This window comes from Bombus huntii, chromosome 13 (assembly GCF_024542735.1).
Source record: "Bombus huntii isolate Logan2020A chromosome 13, iyBomHunt1.1, whole genome shotgun sequence".
NCBI classification, from domain to species: Eukaryota; Metazoa; Arthropoda; class Insecta; order Hymenoptera; family Apidae; genus Bombus; species Bombus huntii.
The window spans coordinates 1808664-1826246 of record NC_066250.1 but is presented as its reverse complement, the minus strand read 5'-3'; the positions used below and the strand labels follow the sequence as shown (position 1 = coordinate 1826246).

The window sequence follows — 17583 nt, the reverse complement described above, 5'->3', positions numbered from 1 at the left end:
TGAAAAATCGAGAGTGAACAGTGGCGACCAGCCGAACTCAGCTTCATCGCTATCAAACGACATCAAGGGACGGTATACTTAAGCAACTTCGAGCAAGGAAAAAATATCTCCTTTTAACCGCAACCATCAACCTCAAAAATAAAACCAATTCTCCAAAATAGCCACATCAAAACATCAAACTAAAGATCAAGCCCTTCAACGCAGAAACATCATTATACAATTTATCTTCTCTCAAAACAGATTCAAATAAAGAGCAGAAAATTTTCCAAGGAACAGGTAGAGGCGCCACGCTCAAGGAAACAATTTCCTTGCGAACAAGGCCGTCATCAAATAGGCTAATATCCACGTCTGCCTGTAGGAAATGCAATTAACCCCCCATCGGTCGCGTAATCAACGATCTCAGGATACTGGTAACTAGGTGACATTTAAAAATCCGTGGGAAGAAAGGAGAAGAAGAAAGAAGGGAGAGGTCCTTCGGAGGACCTACGGGTCGCACAGGCGCAGCTGTATTCCAGTCTCACCCCTAAAGAGGGTGTGCGAGTGCGCAATGAGGGTTGGCCTGGCCCGAGGGAACGTAGGCTCGGCGCAGTCGAGTGGCTTTAGCCGAGTATGAGCGGCGTTTTCGCGTTTGTCGCTCGAGTTCCATTCACGAAAACGACCTGTTCGAACAACCACCCCCTCGTGTGCCTGTCGGAGGAAGGGTTAAGGCGTGCTTGAGCCACTTGTGTCGGGTTGAAGTCGGATTAAACGCGAGAAATCGAGAGACAAGAAGGTCGAACGGCGGATACAGGCGTGTCTCTTCCGTACGGTTGCTCGATTTCACGTACCTCGACTGTCAGTAAGGGTACCTGGAAGAGGATAAGGGGTAGCAGAGCCTGGAATAGTTCATTTTGGGTTAACGTACCACCGATTGATATTTTTCTTTTCTTCTGTAAATCGCTGATCGTTTTCTTCGAGTGGAAAGGAGAAAGAGATGCTGTAGCGTGAACACCGTGGTAAACGGGTCGTTATTACGCGTGTATGGTGGATTATGCGTGATCGTAGAAACGAGGAAGTGAGGTAAAAGTGTTTTTTCGGGGCAAAAGCGGGCCGGCGAGCGAGGGGGCTCCGGGACTCGAGCAACAGGTAATTTAAAAGCTGACTCCGCGGGGCACCACTTTCCATTGCGTCGGTGTTGCTTCTGGGTGAAATGTAGTTGATTGCTGTCGCGACGAGATGATGCAATTTACGCGCGCCTTCACCGTTAATGAGACGCGGCTGTTTCTTTGTCGTGGTTGAAAGAACGAGAAAATTTCATTCTTCCTTTGCGTTTCTTTCTCGTAGCTGAAGAAGAGACAACATTTTATTCGTTGTTATATCTGGGTTTATTTGCTTGTGGCGTTTTTAACGTTTCCAGCTATTTTGGTTTTGTTATATTGTACAGTATTTCTCCAGAATATTCTTCGGTGTGGATGCAGAATTTTGTTTTTGTATTTGTCGTGGCTCGTACGAATTCTATTTAATTATTGGAAATTAGTAGGTTTCTGAACCTAAAAAACCATTAGTATGAATTTGTACATAGTTCTACATATACATTAATAACAGTAATAAACAAAAATATTTTATCTGAATATATAGATCAAATTACATGTACTATAAAAAGGGAACTATATTCTTGAATGTTTGAAATTTCAGTTCGCTTTTTGGCTATCAACGTGCCAATCAAATTCTCCGAGTCTGAACACCTACATTGCGTAAATAATTCGCGTTGCTTAAAGGTCGAACGTAAATGAAAGTATATCGCTGACGTGGGACGAGGATTAAACGGGTCTCCTGCTGCAAGTAGGTTAACTACATCGTAGATAACAGGGCTCATTACACGGAAGGGTAGTTAAGTCTTTCGTCAGGGGGTGATTTATCGACGATATAGCAGATTTCCCTACCGGATAAAAGAGAGTGCATTTCGTCCATTAAAGCGTGTTCCCGTGTCGCATTTTCTTCAGAAACTCCTCACGCGCTCGCCTCGCTGACTGCATTAAGGCCATTCATACGGGAATTTGTGCTTCTTACAGTAATCTTCCTTTTTACAACTGTCCATCACATTTTACACTTCCGTTCAAGAAGTATACAAAGAAAATTAATTATCGAAATGATTATTTACCTAAACAAATTAAATGAAGTAAATGAATTTCACTGAAAGGTTTTTACCTTCTCTCTAAAAAGATATTTTCTTATTTTTCCTAAACATTTAGAACAATTAAATAAATACGTTTAAATAAATGAAATAATTTCTCGGAAATGTTTAATGAAAAAGTTGCTTACGAAGATCGAATTTCAGTAATATCGAAATACCTAACTGGATGAGTATCTGACATTTTTCAGAGCGTTATTATTAAATCGAGAATTAATTTCAACGAAACAGGACAGCATTGAATTAAGGCTAAATATTTGGCGCGGCGTTTCGATTCTTAATGAAGAATTCCTACGATGTAGATTGCACATACTCGATTATTATTTATAAAATCAAGTGTTTATGTTTCAAACATTCCATCGATCTCTATATATATGAATCGATATCAGTCGAATTCGTACACGATTCCTCTATCCACTTTTAAAGAAACACATAGAGTGTTTCCATTCTTCGTGAGTACGTAGGAATCTTATAAATCCGATTTTTATTTATATCACGCTTTGCTAATAATAGCTGTGCGATAGTTGTTTGATCGAACTAGACGTGACTCGAATCATAATGTTAGATGTTCTGGAAAATAAATGCACCCTTGCTATGGTGTTGTATTGACAGAGTGGCTGTGTGATTACAGGGACAAGTAACCTGATGGAAACTCGATATAGGAAGTTAAATCGTGTGAATGTGATATCGACAAGTTGCAAATATTTACTTTCTCGCAGTGAAAATAGTTTCAAATACTCCGTCGTTTAATATAAAGCGAAAATGTGAGTCAGTTTGCTGGAAGTCGTCCATATGGCTTCAATTATAGTTTGTTATTTCACTGCAAACGTGGATAATTCATGGCGGATCTCTGTTAACGAGCAATTACGCTTGTCGAAGCTTTTAGTTTCAAGATAATGTTTTTATTGGAAACCAGACTTTAATGTAGTAGGTAGATATAAGCTGCGTATAAAAATGCAAAACTCACGCGGAAGTAAAGCGTATCACACGTTAGCTGAAGCTTGTTTATCATTCGCAAAGTTGTTCAGAATATATCAGCAAACTTTCTCGTAGTCATCCAAATATATCTCTTCTAACACTTAGAAAGCTTTCGTTTTATCACGTAGGATATATTACAACGCGTGCGCGAATTTAAGTTTCAATCATTTTATTCTAAAATACTAGAGATGCCATATTTCCATAATAAAATTCTTCTATGTCTTTATATCGTTTTGTCTTTTTTCGTTGTGTGAAACAAGAAGAAAAAAAAAGGAATTTCAAGACGAATGGAAGGAGGAAATTATACTTTATGAAATTTTTTAATGGAACATGCGTTACATGAAATGTTTTCCAGGAAAATATCAGCTCGATGCCGGAGGCGTCAGGGTCAGAAGTGGCCGATGAGTCGGATTATTCGATTTTCGAGAATAAGACCGGCTTGGCCGAGGACATGAAGTTTCTGGCTAGTATGCCGGAACTATGCGACGTGACCTTCCTCGTCGGTGAAACAAAAGAGCCCATTTGCGCTGTGAAGGCTGTTTTAGCAGCCAGAAGTAGGTTCGTATCGCGATTAATGCTACGATCAATTTCTTTCTTTCGTGCAAAGGTAATCTTGATGTGTAAGTAGTACGTTTTATTACAATAACAACACTCTTCTAATATTATTTATTACGACAGTTAAAAAGATTGTTATTACGATATTTAGATAAATATAAATACAGTAAAGGTGAAATAATGTATTCTTTTGTTTCTATAGGGTGTTTCAAAAGATGTTTTACCAAGCACCCAGTCCACAGCGTAAAAAGGAACCACCGCCGAAGGAAAACAAGATCCGACTATTCCTGAAAAGAAGCTCGGAGCCACTGCTGAATCTGCAAAACGCGGCGCAACAGGTAATCGCGGTCATTACAGAAAAATCGTTTTCTCAATACCTCCTCTATTCTTTCACTATATTATCAGAAAAGATAGAAATAGCAAACTAAAAATAAAATCAAGCCGATCAAACGTGGGCATCTTTGAACTTATTTGTTACAAACAAGATGGATGAAACACCCACGCGAATGTTGGAATATTACAAATTTAGTGCTTGCCTTCCTTCGCTTCCATATTAAATTTCTAATCGATAAACTCTCATTTTCGAAACTTTCAATCTGAAATCTATACTCTACACGATTAATCTTTGAAACGGTTGCTACAACCAATCAATTTACTGCAATTGAATTAAAAAAAGAAGCATTTTAAAGAACATTTAAACGAATTGTGTTCGAACCTCGTCGTTAAAATGATAGAAATAGTAAGTGTGCGTTTGTTGTGTGCCGTGTAGCGGTCAGGGTTCGCGCAGCAGTTGGCTCCCATACAAGAGGTACTATTATAACGTCACTTCTCTATACGATTTTGCATCCTGAGGTCCTCTTTTTATTTTCCCCTTTCCCTTTCTTTCACTCTATGCTCGTCTCAAGTTTCTGTCTGTTTCTTTTTATTATTTTTTGTTCTTTTTCTGTTCTGAAGCATTACAATAACGAGAAGGATCCTGAATAACGATGAATCCTCGATTCGAAAAGTTTCACCGAGAGAAATTCTATCTCTTAAGAATTGTTAGTTAGACGGATTTGGTCTGTTTCTCGGTGTGTGTTAGACTTCGTCAAGCGAATAATCTTCGCGAAGTTAGAATTAATCTGTACGATTGCATGAAACATTGACGCGTTGGTAATGTGAAGTCAAACTGATACGTTTTATAAAAATGTTGTCATTTTATATCACAGTAGATGATTAATGTCTGATTCTTTAGAAAGTAAACGATTAATCTTCATAGAATCAATTAATTTGATTTCTGTATTGCTCGATCAATAATGTAGGAAACTTTTTACTTTTTAAGTATCTATCATATATCTTCACGATACTAATGCGCTGTGGTACTATTAATTTTTTTCTTTTTTTTTTTTTTTTACTGAAAGATATAGAAATATGAACTTCATTATTCTTCGAAAGGGTCTCAATTTTATTGTCTCAGGATACCAGATTTTACCGTGGAAGATCACTTTACGGACATCTTTTAAAAATAGTCCTTAGAACTTTTAACTTTATATTTTCTACGAGTACAAAAATAGTTATTTTCTTAGCTCTGAAGAACAATTCTAGGATATTTCTATAATCATAAGTATACTATTCTCAAAGAAATGGTTTAAATCAATACCATAAATAGAGTATGCGAAGTAGGCATTAAAATTCACAACCACGTAGACCTTTGATCTTCTACTATGTGAAAGTTTAGGGCTTCGATGCATAGGATGCTCACTAATCTCCTAATTGCAATCTCAACTGTTATATTTTTTCTGTATTATCTCGCATTACGTTGTATTACGTTTCCGTGAAACTATGTATTCGCATATGTTTCTATATATTTTTAAGGTTAAAGGGACTTCCTGTTTATTTGAATAAATTAAACGAAATGAAATTAAAATACATAAGAAAAATCAGAAATTTATCGAGACACAATCGACGTCCTTTTATCAACCCTTGTTCGTCAATCTGGTATCCTAATTTCATTTGTAAGCGATTACCCATACGATGCATCCAGCCCAATTCAGTCAGTTGTTAACGAGGCATTCATCGTTCCAGTCTATCTCTTTCAGTCGGCATGCAAGTTTTAAATTGACTATACGGTCTAAGTCTGGAGAATCGTGAATATAGACTGCTGTCCTTCTTACATCGGCACATTTGCAATAACTGTAGACTCGCACGACTGCAATCAAAATCCTCTGTTATTCGAGGACGGCACAATTTGATTCTGTAATTCTGCATCCTACAATTCGTTATGTAGTGGTGAAATTGACGATGATGTATTATAGACGCACAGTAGTTTGCTTATAAGGATATGCAGCAATGCGAACATTCTAGCGGCATCAATACACTGTTTTCAATTTTCATCGATGCTTAAGCGAACAACGATGGACGATCCTTGGAAATATTTAGAACGTAGCAATTTATTAATAATTTGTAGTTGACGATAGTAGGTAATTGTTTAGAAATTCGTCATTGATAATACATCTCTTTTTTAGAAGTAAGAAGTATTTATAAGTGTAGTTAGTTAGTTAGTTTGGGACTGAAAATATTTTCTAGCCATCGCTAAATGCACCAAATCGCTTAGCATGAACTTTCGATTTTCAGTCTTTGAATCGCTGTCAATCTTTTCGTTTTTCTAAATACACCACTCTTTGTGATCAATCATAGCCGAATCAACATCAGACCGTAATCATCGAGGAATTCGAGCCCGACGTGTTTCGTCAGCTGATCGAGTATATTCATACTGGATGTGTGACGTTACAACCTAGAACTTTATTAGGTAAGTATTTCGTTCGTCGTATATATTAACGTTCTATGGATTTTGAAGGAAACAATTTCGCGTTAGTAAGCTAATTTTCATTTTAAAGGATTGATGAATGCCGCCGATTATTATGGATTAGAACAACTGAGAAAAGCTTGCACTGGATTCGTACAATGTTGTATAACAGTGGACACTGTGTGCGCTTTATTAGCGTCGGCAGAACGATACATTCAGTACAAGTGTACGAAATCCTTGGTCCATAAGGTAAGATTGTATAGAAATTTACAGATATTTGAGAACGTTCTTTGTAAATTAACATTTTCCCGCCTGAAGAAACGAATGAATTCCTTTTACCGTATAAAAGTACTGATATCTTCTTGTTTCGCGTTTAAAGGTATTCGAATTCGTCGACGAACATGGCAACGAAGTGTTGAATTTAGGATCCTTCACGCTACTTCCCCAACATGTGGTTCGCTTGATCCTGGCAAGAGAAGAGTTACGAGCCGATGAATTCACCAAGTTTCAAGTACGCGAATTTTCGATATTATTTTCATCCTATTGAACCAAGAAATTCCCTATTCGTCATTAATTTTCGTCTATCTGCTATTTCCTAGAAAATATAATTCCTTTCCCTTCTTAATTTCATAAAACTTTTTCGTCATTTAGTTTCCCCATTTAAAAAAAAAAAACTCGAATTTCTATTATTAGTCTTTTTAATGCTGTATATTTCAACTATTAAAATTCACTGAATATTCGATTATCTTAGGCGGCCTTGATGTGGAGTAAGAAGTATTGCGACAGCAATCAAAATCAAGATTTGAAAGACGTGATTGGCAATTTCCTCGAGTACATTCAGTTCCATAAGATCCCTGCGAACGTGCTAATGAGAGAAGTTCATCCTCTGGACTTGGTGCCTTCGAGGATCATAGTGAACGCGTTGGCCTATCAGGTGCGTGTTATTTCAGTATTGTCAATGAAATTAATTTCTAATTCTTCTTTACGCTTTCTTTCTTCTCATTCTATACAAATATCGAGTTTATTCACAAACTTTAAACATTGTTTCGTAATTTAATTAAAAATCAAAGTATTACGTATATTCGAATTTTTATCTCTTAGTATCTACTTTATCGTAATTAGAACATTTTCAAGTTATTGTGCCTTTTAGCCTTCTTAGCTTACTGATTCGTATGTCGCAGACAGAACTCGTGCAAAATGTTTGTTTTAATGTATCATGAAACAGCTTGATCGAGATTACACTGTTGCAAGCAGCACTTGTAGTGTAGCTCCAGGATTGTAGTTTGCGAATTTCTAGCCAAATGAGCTAAAATGTACATTCTCCACTAAGGTAACTGTGGTGTGCTCAGTTATTTCATGTTCGTATAACGCCTCGTCCTAAAAAAAGACAAGAAATTATGGTCGCAAAGAATTCAAGTATGATTATGCATTTATGATTCTTCTTGTTCCCTTTGATACAACGTACACCCGTTTCTGTCTGTTACTTTATTATCGAAGCATGCAGAAAGTGGAATTATCTCGTTTGAAACGAAAAGATCATCACGTTCGAAAATTTGGTTAAAAATTGTATTATGTACACCTGCGACACAGTGTAACCGTTTGAAAATCCAAGGGTTTCTTTTAAATTTCATTGAAAAATGATTTTCAGTTTTGTATGAGACCATTACACGCATTTCTATCTATTATCTAAAAACATATATATTTTGCTCAATGTACGTTACACTGTTCAGAATAATTGAAAGATTATATATCTAAAGGATACAAGATAATATAGTCTTTAATGTTACATAAGTTTAATAGAAATTTGTGGTTACTGATTGTTGCAATATTTTTGATTATTCTAGAAAGTTTCCTGTTAATTATTCTGGAAAGTGTAAGTCCGCAATATTTAATTGTTTGAACCTTGATATATTCAAATGTTTAATCGAATCGATCTTTAATTATTCGATGTAACCGTTTCGTATCTGTTACGCGTGTTTAAAGAAATTATTTTCCCAAGTACATTTGTCTGCTGTCGCACATGTAGCATTTATTCCATTTGCAATAGTTATTTCCTTTCAAATAATTGTTTCCCGAAATTATCGTTTGAAATTAATACGTCTTCTACGTTCAATCAATTACGTGTCATATTTTATATAGTTGTTCTTCACTGAACATTCGATAAAGTGCAGTAGACGTTCGTTTATCGAAAACTGTACAGATATAAATGATCCTTTGCCAATGGATTTATTGAATTCAAATTATCTTACACGGTTATCGCAAATCTTCTAATTGTAAAACATACCGATATTAATTAAATATGAATAGAAATTCCGAGAAATGAAGTCTACTCACGTCCCTCACTACATCCCTCACACGTTTTATTACAATCTATACATCAATATGAAACAACCTCAATTCACACCCCAATCTTAACCCTTTCGACATGAAGAGCGAACCAGACGATCCATCCAATAATTTTGCCTATCATTAAGTTTGAAGAATAACAAAATATTTTAAACATCCATGGAAATGCAAATTAATCCTTTGACTTTGTCTAATTGCTCTATCGATTGAATTTTATTAAATTTTGCTGTGATCCTCTTCAAATAAGAAAAATTGTACTGCAAATTTCTTCGCGGAAGGGTTAACACCTCTAATTTTTGATCGAACTTCACCATGTAGAACCGAGTTCTCTATATTTATCCTTTATTATCCGTCTTGATCGGCGGCTGGATTCTGTAAGTCTCTTAACCAGAGAGTTTGTTGCAGGCAGACCCGGCAAGCGTCGATCCCGGACACCTGTCCCCCCACAGAGTAAAGCACCAGGACCGTAGTTTGTCGGTGCAGTCATCTCTACAGGACCAATTCGGCAGCAACACATCGCTAAGCTCGACTGGGTCTGACGAGGGGTCCGACGAGAAGCAGCATTCAGGTAGCAACTAACCTCCGGCCACGGCCGCATTGATCGCGGCCGTATCGGACGAGCCTCGACGCGAGGAAATTCCTATTAACGTTGCGGTCTCGCACCCGCTTGAAGGTAAATACGGCATAGCAGAGCAGGAGATAAGGGAGCAGGAACGATGGCCGAAGCATCGCTCTTCCGAAGAGGAGGATATACAGCGGTTGATCGAGCAACGCAGTCAGTATCAATCGATGAGGCAAGAGGATACGCTGCAACGACAGCACGATGAACAGCTGATCAGGAAGCAGGAGGAGGAGCTAAGGAGACAGGAGATGCAGGAAGAGTTCGAGAGGAGGCAGAAAGAACTGCAGAAGAAGAAGAAGCAGGAGGAGGAGTTGAAAAAGCAAAAAGAGCAGGAGAAGCTGAAGAAGCAGCAGGAACAGGAGGAGCCGAAGAAGGAGGGAAAGCAGGAACAGAAAGGACTGAAGAGAGAACAGGAAGAAGAGTTGAAGAAGACAGTAAAAGAAGTCGAGGATGTGACGAAGAAGCAAAAAGAGGAAGAGGTTAATCGACAGAGTCTAGAAGAAAAGAAGCAGGAGGAAGAATTGAAGAAGCAGGAGGAAGAATTGAAGAAGCAGGAGGGAGAATTGAAGAAGCAGGAGGAAGAATTGAAGAAGCAGGAGGAATTTAAAAAGGAGGAGGCTTCGAAGGAAGGAAAACGAGAAGCAGATTTGGAGAAGAAGCAAGAAGAGGAGAAGGAGAAGAAGGAACAGCTGCTGGAAGTTCAGAAAGAAGATGAAGAGAAGCAGAAACATCGAGAGGATAAACAAGAATTACGACAACCGGAAGAATCGCAGAGCGAAGGAAAGATTGAAGAAGAAAACGAATCAGAGGAACCAAGCCTATCGAATCAGGAAAAATCACAGCAACAATTGGAAGAAGAGGAAAGAATAAGAAGGGAGCAGGAGTTACTAAAGCAGCAGAAGGAAAAGGAACAACGAAGAATTCGCGAGGATAGAAAACTGCAACTACAGTTGCAGGAACTGAAAACTCAATGGGCATCGGAGGAATTAACAATATACAAGCAGGAAGAAGCCTTGCAACGACAGATAGAGAACCTGAGATACGAGGAGCAATGGGAGAGTCGACAATTCCAGCAGATGCAGTTGTATTTGGAAGGTCGGAAGCCTGAGGCGGAAAAGAAACCAGAAAGGCGGCAAACAACGGAACGAAAGAAGGCGGAAAAGAGGAAAGACGAAAGAGTAGAGATTAGGGTACACGGGGCGGAATCCCCTAAACAGGAAGACCCTGCCGTGACTGGTTTCTACATAAAGTTAGTAGTGAGGCAGGAAGGCAGGGCGAATTTGGTTTGGTTGTTCAAAACGCACAAATTTTAAATGGTTCTCGTTTCTCGTTATCCTCTACTCTGGTTTTATACACTGTTGACATTTTATATAATAATTAACAAATTAATTTTCTCGCTGGAAGAGAATCGTTTCAGAGTATGACTATTCCTATTGTTTGAGTTGTCTCGCCAGAGATTTCTATATGACGAATCGTTGTGTTTTGCGAGGAACATTCTTAGTACATTAATGTTTTTTATCGTTGGAACCGTATTCAGGTATTTATGATAAACGCGGAGACGTTCACTCATGGTGGTTGTTAATAAAACCGAATCTCCATCTACAGTCAGTCAGTAAAAAATCCACCTCTGTAAATGATTGTAGACGAGGTACGTGCTCATTAAAGTGATTTAATAGGTCATACTATACTACTACGATAATCTTACGATTATTTTAAGGATACTCTTAATTTGCGTAGTCTGTGGGTTGTAATTGAACGCGAAGAGTTATTTCGGTAACACACTGCTCAAGATGATTAGAAAATTGCGTACACGAATCTATTTATTCCTAACGAAATTTGATTATTTTCCATGCTAAGTACACGGTATCCTTTTACATTTTCAACGATTGATTTATTCGAAAAAATTATTCGAGGAACCGGCGAAGTAATTCTCCGATTGCTTCGAGCAGTATATCAGCATCAAAACGCAAAATGTTATCGATACTGATTTTGAGAGTGTTATTTTACAACTGACATCTTAACGACTACTTATATACGATAATTTACACGCGTTGCCTGCCTGTGAATTCCCAACCATTTCTTCGATCTAATCATTATCAATTATATGGTGTCACGCGACGGCGGAGAACACGACTTTCGTCGACATCAATCAATTCTCGCTTTCCCATTAAACCACTACTTCATGATACTATACTTATTGCTCCGTCGACTTTTCTACTATTCTCGTATTATTATTATGGCGATCTACTATCGCAGATCGAAAAGGTCTACCCGATTTTTTACCAAGCATCTCGAACATTCATTCGATCACTGCACGAAGAAGAGGAAGTAGAAGATCTGTACCGTTTATTATGAAAGAGATTTTAACGTTCGTACGAAATGAAAAATAAAGTATGCACAGTACTAGTATGAGCAGCTAATGAGAAAATTAAGAAGTATCTATGTAGACGTTATTGTTGAACTCTTTTACAAGGAAAAGACTACAAATTATATACATATACATATATATATAAACACAAGAGAATATATATACACGATATCTATATTTGACACTATATTAAAAAAAAAAAAAGAAAAACAATTGATATCGCTTATGGGCGAGGTGTTCGAGAGCTGTGGTCGACGACTTGACAATGATAAATCATTTCATAAATTGTTACTAGAATCTTACAATTAGTTCTATGCTTCGGACTTTTAAAATGAATGTTTGAAATGTGAAAATGAACGTTTCTAAAAATGAATCTTGACAATGATGTACCCTCGAACGAAAATCGACGTTGTTTCGATGAAAATTGTCGATTTTTATTTGCCACGATCTCTTATTTTTCTACTTCAACATTTTCATACGACTTACTTACTTACTATACCCTGAATAATATAATTTCGCTCGCATGGAAATGTAATTCTGCTGTTACGTTACAGCCGCTTTTTATCACGATTACGATTGACAATGATAAAAAAGTGCAGTACGGTTAATATACAACAATTTTACACGGGTGTGAAGCTGTATAATCGTGCTGCTGACTCGCATCCACTTGCGTGCTTGCAACGAAAAATTGTTTATGAAACTGTGAATACACAAAGTAGTAGTAAGTAATGTTTAACGTGCAACAGGAGGAAAAGTGTTTTCGACGATAATTTCGAATCGTTCAATTCGGCTAAATATTTATAACGCGCTTTTAATCTCGAAAGCATTGCTGATTTAATATTTTCTATTCCATTGCCACGCTATCATAACTTTTTATATTTTATACAACAATCAGTGATTGTGCTTTTCTTCGGTTCTCGAAATTCTTTATAATTTCGATTATAGAAGGTAGTAATAAGTAATACGATAAAATAACAAATTTCCAATTGAATTTGCCAAAAATTTGTCAGAGCGACAAATAGCGCTACGATAAAGAGGATTATTCGATTTCTTGCTGTCAACATTCTTCTTCCTAACTGCCGCACCTAAGCTAATTGTTTAAGCAGCGGAAACGAAGCGGACTATCATCTATTAAACGTTGTTGATCGATGTAATACTCAGCATTGGTACAAAGCAGAACGACGGATCGCTTGATTCGTCAAACGCTAAACCCTTCGTTCATGCACACGGAAAATGAAACTATTTAAATCTCGACGTAAGTTGATTTATATCGTATAAAAATTTACGCCGAGTTAGTTGCTACCAACTCGTGAAACGATGCGCAATTTGTTCGTATATTGAATCAAGCAAACAAACGGTGTACCTATGTAAATTGTATAATATTGTGATTACCATTCGTATTCTCTATATTATCGCGAAATTTCTTCGAATAAGTAATTTATTAATTACCGTATCATTTTCCAAGAGTTTCTCAGAATTGAAACTTTCTATCACATGTTAATTTATCGCGAATTAATATCATCCAAGATTCCTTCATCTTACTCTTTGTGTATTTGAACAGTGGCAAACGAATCGTTCGATACTTCGACAATTCTTTGTTATTTAGATTTATAACGACAGTATTAAAATACCTCGTATCGATGATACAAGATCATTCGAAGAGGATTTTGACGATAGTCTCACACTGTATGTATCGTGTACAGTTTGCTGGAACGATTTGGCACGAGCGCGATGATCATGCTTAAAATCATCACTGAAAAGATACGAAGCAAAACGAGGATCTTGTGTTAACAATAATAAAAGATCTAATTGTTGATCTGTGTGAAAACTTCACGCAATTTTCTGCAACCACTAGAACGCAACGATCGAAGACGAATTTTAAGTTTAGTCATCGAAGAGGAAGTCTACTACTAAAAATATAATGATTTCAAGAAACTTGAAACCTCGCAAGTATTACCTTTTCGTTTAATACTTCAAACTACTTGGAATCGAAGAACAACATGGCTGAAGCATCGTTGTGATCATGAGCTTTTCACGAATCTTTTTCATAATCGTGTCAGACAGTCGTGTATCGTAATATCGCATAATTATTAGACAAATCTACAGAAATAAGGAGAAGGAAAATACTGCATCGATTTCGTCGTTCTCCTTTCGTACAGCGTTGACAATACTTTAATCGTACGACACATATGTTCCCTATCTCAGGCTAAACGTAAAATGATAAAAGTACATATATAGAATTATAATAAAATAATAGAAAATCGTAATCTATAAGTGTACTACTGCTTTGCCCAAAAAGGTTGTGATTCACTGGGTTTTGTTTCACTTAGGAAACATTTTCACGAGTAAGTAACATTTTCTCCATTCACAGACTTCGAATTAACTAAATATTAGTTATTTTCTTTGTATCGATACGATTACTACATCATTCTTAATTTTTTAATCCTCCACTTAAATTATTCTCTACATTCTAAAATAGTTTATGTACACTTCGTTCGAGACTGATTTCAGTCCCCAATAACTTCTCCCCAATTTACATCGTTTATTCATTTTCCTACGAAAAACTTGTCTTTATCTCAGACGATGAAATTGATTTTTCAACAGAAAGTATTCTACGAATTATCAAACACACTTTGTATAAATCACAAAAATGACAAACACACTGAAACAACAGAAAAGATCGACAAACGTATAAAATATTGTTGTTTATTCGACACGATGAAATCTTATTTCTGCCAATAGCTGTAAGAAGAAAACTGTTCGATAGAACTGTACAAAGCTCAGTGGTATTTCAATGATGAACAGGTGTGGAGGAAATTGCACGTTGTCGATGATAATCGCATAAAAAAGGAGAACAACGGAACCGGGCATCAAACCGTGAAGCTAAATCGCAGCCGTCACTGTCGGAGAATTGTATTTTATTATCGTCACGTTGTACGCGGCTCAGTTGCATAAGTGTCAAGAGTATATTTATGAATGTGGTGTAGTCTACTTAATCTGTGTATCGTTGTCTGTCCGTGCGCATCGTTACTTCTGCTGTTTTGTACGTAAGGTGTGCGTAAAAAAAATAACAAAAAATTAATTAATAAACAATGATATGTCGTTGAGTAGCCTAAGGGCGTTAACTACCCGTTACAGTGTTACCATCGATCCCACCGAGATTCAGTCGATCCGATCGAGACAGCTATCTTCTCAATTTTTGTTTCCATTGTTTCCTCAAAATTTTAATCCAAATAATCCATTATTTTTTGACGTGCGAGGAAGATCTGAATTTTTCTACGGGGTAGATTATAATTACATTTATGACAAATTTCAAGCAACTTTTGTCAAATTTTCTTTCCATTCTTACAACATTCTGCTACATTCTTGTTATAAGCGAAGAAACGTTGCGATTCGATCGATGAGTTTAACGGTGATCGGTGCAATTCTATCTAAAGTTCGATCTCTATCATGTTGTGATATTCTGTAGCCAAATGAGTTGAAATAAAGGGAGAAGAGCGTGATGTCAAGGAATAACGAAGCAAGACATTTTTATCCCTTCCTGATGTACTAAATCCATTGAAATTTCTCTTTTTTTTCTCTCTCTTTTTTTTTACCGATAAAAACCTTTCTACTTTCGATGATCGCGTATCAAGTGTAACAAAATTATATTGGATCAAAAAAACTCGCGATACATGAACCGTCACGAGCAGATATTTACAACCTTGATCGTTCGGAAGTTTAATAAACGATAGAAGGTTAAAGATCAATGAGAATCATCGCGGCACATCAACTTGAAAACCTTCTTGAAAATTAACGTTGCTCGTTACGGGCGACAGATGGTAAGCGTACCAGGAATAATTATAATTTTCGACATCCTGATGATTGTGACGCAAAGCTCGAGCGAAATTTGAACGATCCATCGTGCCATACGTTATTGAGCGTTGTATCGACGTTAATGATCGATTTAAAGAGCCTGGCTGTGATAATCATCCACTGAGCGAATCTCTACGATTAAAAATAAACCTAAGTGAAGAGGCATGACTAGGAAGATAAGTGAAGCAGTAAAATGTGTTATTAGTATCGTAAAGACGTGTCTTTCTGTTGGAGGTAGCTCCGCTGGTTGCAAGTTGAGAACAGCAATTTTACAAGTAAATCGAATGCGAGCTATTTCCTAGCTGAATTTATGCGACAGTGAGACTGATTGCAAATACTATAGCGCTGTAATAGTAGTAGAATAAACGTGAAATATTGTCGAAGTAATGGTTAACTGTGTAGTGATAGACTTTCCAGTATATGTGTCACTAATTGTAAATTGCAAATATAAGAGATAATGCACATATCTCTGAATACCAAGGACAAGGAAATGGGATTATTCAAGTGCAACATAATTACCTAGTGCAAAAATTTGAGTGACCGCTTAATTGTAATTACTTGATAACATAATCTCGTATATTTGACTTATAGTATTGCAACTTATGCAATAACGTGCTTGATACACCGTTGATTACGTTCTACTGTTACTATACGATGTAAGTAACAAAATGATTGAAATTAAATTAGAAAATTCAATTTATCATTAGAAATACTCATTCATCACCTACTTGTCGAAATATTTTTTACTCGTAACAATACTACCTGTTATTTGTTGTACCTTATTATCTGTTTTACCTGAAAATGTATCGTATTCTGGTACAATATATGCACACATTTAATAATCTTTATGTAACGATCAATAAACCAACCTGTTGGGCTACTAGTATGTTATCGCAATGATAAGTACTTCTCTCTCAAAGTACATTAATCAGATATCGTTAAAACATCACGTTCCAAACTTTTTCCCAAAATATTACAGTTTTTATCTTGATTAAATAAAATATATACAGTGTAACAAATAAACTCAACTGGCCTCTCGTACAAAATATTTACAGTGTAGTCAAATTTTAATTATCTAAAATGTCTTATCCTAGATGATTTTGCAAAGTGATAGTCACTATAAACATTTCCATAATTTATAGATAACAATGAAGAGAATTGTTATTGTTTAAATGATACAAACATCAAGATAAATGTAACGATTCACTGACTAATTATCTTAATGTATTGATGTCAGTTACGATAAATAGCAACATACTTTTGCTTTTACTTTCCGATGTAACTTAATTACTTGATTTTATAATATTGATAATTTCGAACCGACAAACAGATTTGCCTGGAACGGGATAAATAGATTGCCGAATAACTGCATCTATTCAACTTATTTAACATACTTCAGCATCCAAAATGGACTCTAGCCTTTTACTTTAATCATCTGGAAGGCCGTAAAATTGATTGAGTCATCAGGACGAGCAATGATCATTAAGCTTACTGATAAGCGCGATAATGTGTTCGCATTTCAAAGTAGAAATATGCAAATGAGACACAAAAGCTGGAGGGAGTTGCACAGATGACAAACTGGCCCTCCATTGAACGTAAAAATTATCTTTAAAATATTTCGCAACATTTTTTAAATTCGACAAAGATATATTTGCAAGTTTCACACTTCCTATTCCTCTCTTCATTTCTCAATTCTTGCATTCTCTACTCCATATCAAATAGACAACAACAATCCATCCCACAACTAACATTCTTCAATCCACATTCCATTCTTCATATTCGTCATTCATTATCGTGTGATTGACATTCCCTGGTTCAGTAATCCCACCTAAACAAATAAATAAGGAGATGTTGGAAATATGTATAAGAGGTGAATATTTACACGATTGTAAAACAATAGATAG

The 17583-nt window shown here is 36.4% G+C and overlaps 1 protein-coding gene across 3 annotated transcripts; it reads left to right on the top strand.

Moving 5' to 3' along the window:
• The first annotated feature begins 547 nt into the window (after positions 1 to 547).
• LOC126872424 (serine-enriched protein) lies at positions 548 to 12837 on the top strand. 3 transcript variants are annotated; one of them, XM_050632365.1, is made up of 10 exons: positions 598 to 1125; positions 3504 to 3706; positions 3906 to 4041; positions 4473 to 4511; positions 6380 to 6491; positions 6580 to 6737; positions 6868 to 6999; positions 7240 to 7422; positions 9240 to 9402; positions 9508 to 12837. In XM_050632365.1, the coding sequence occupies exons 2-10, from the start codon at positions 3519 to 3521 to the stop codon at positions 10767 to 10769; spliced, it is 2373 nt and encodes a 790-aa protein (XP_050488322.1). In that variant the 5' UTR covers positions 598 to 1125; positions 3504 to 3518; the 3' UTR covers positions 10770 to 12837. The 3 variants fall into 3 exon arrangements, with proteins under 3 accessions (XP_050488325.1, XP_050488323.1, XP_050488322.1); XM_050632366.1 differs by lacking the exon at positions 4473 to 4511 and having other exon boundaries at positions 597 to 1125; XM_050632368.1 differs by lacking the exon at positions 4473 to 4511 and having other exon boundaries at positions 548 to 1125; positions 9244 to 9621.
• Positions 12838 to 17583: the final 4746 nt, after the last annotated feature.

Bases quoted from the DNA above. Each gene is read 5' to 3' on its own strand.
- LOC126872424 (XM_050632365.1), top strand. From the start codon at position 3,519: ATGCCGGAGGCGTCAGGGTCAGAAGTGGCCGATGAGTCGGATTATTCG. The intron at 6,492-6,579 runs GTAAGTATTTCG...TTCATTTTAAAG, and splicing joins ACAACCTAGAACTTTATTAG to GATTGATGAATGCCGCCGAT. The intron at 7,423-9,239 runs GTGCGTGTTATT...AGTTTGTTGCAG, and splicing joins TGAACGCGTTGGCCTATCAG to GCAGACCCGGCAAGCGTCGA.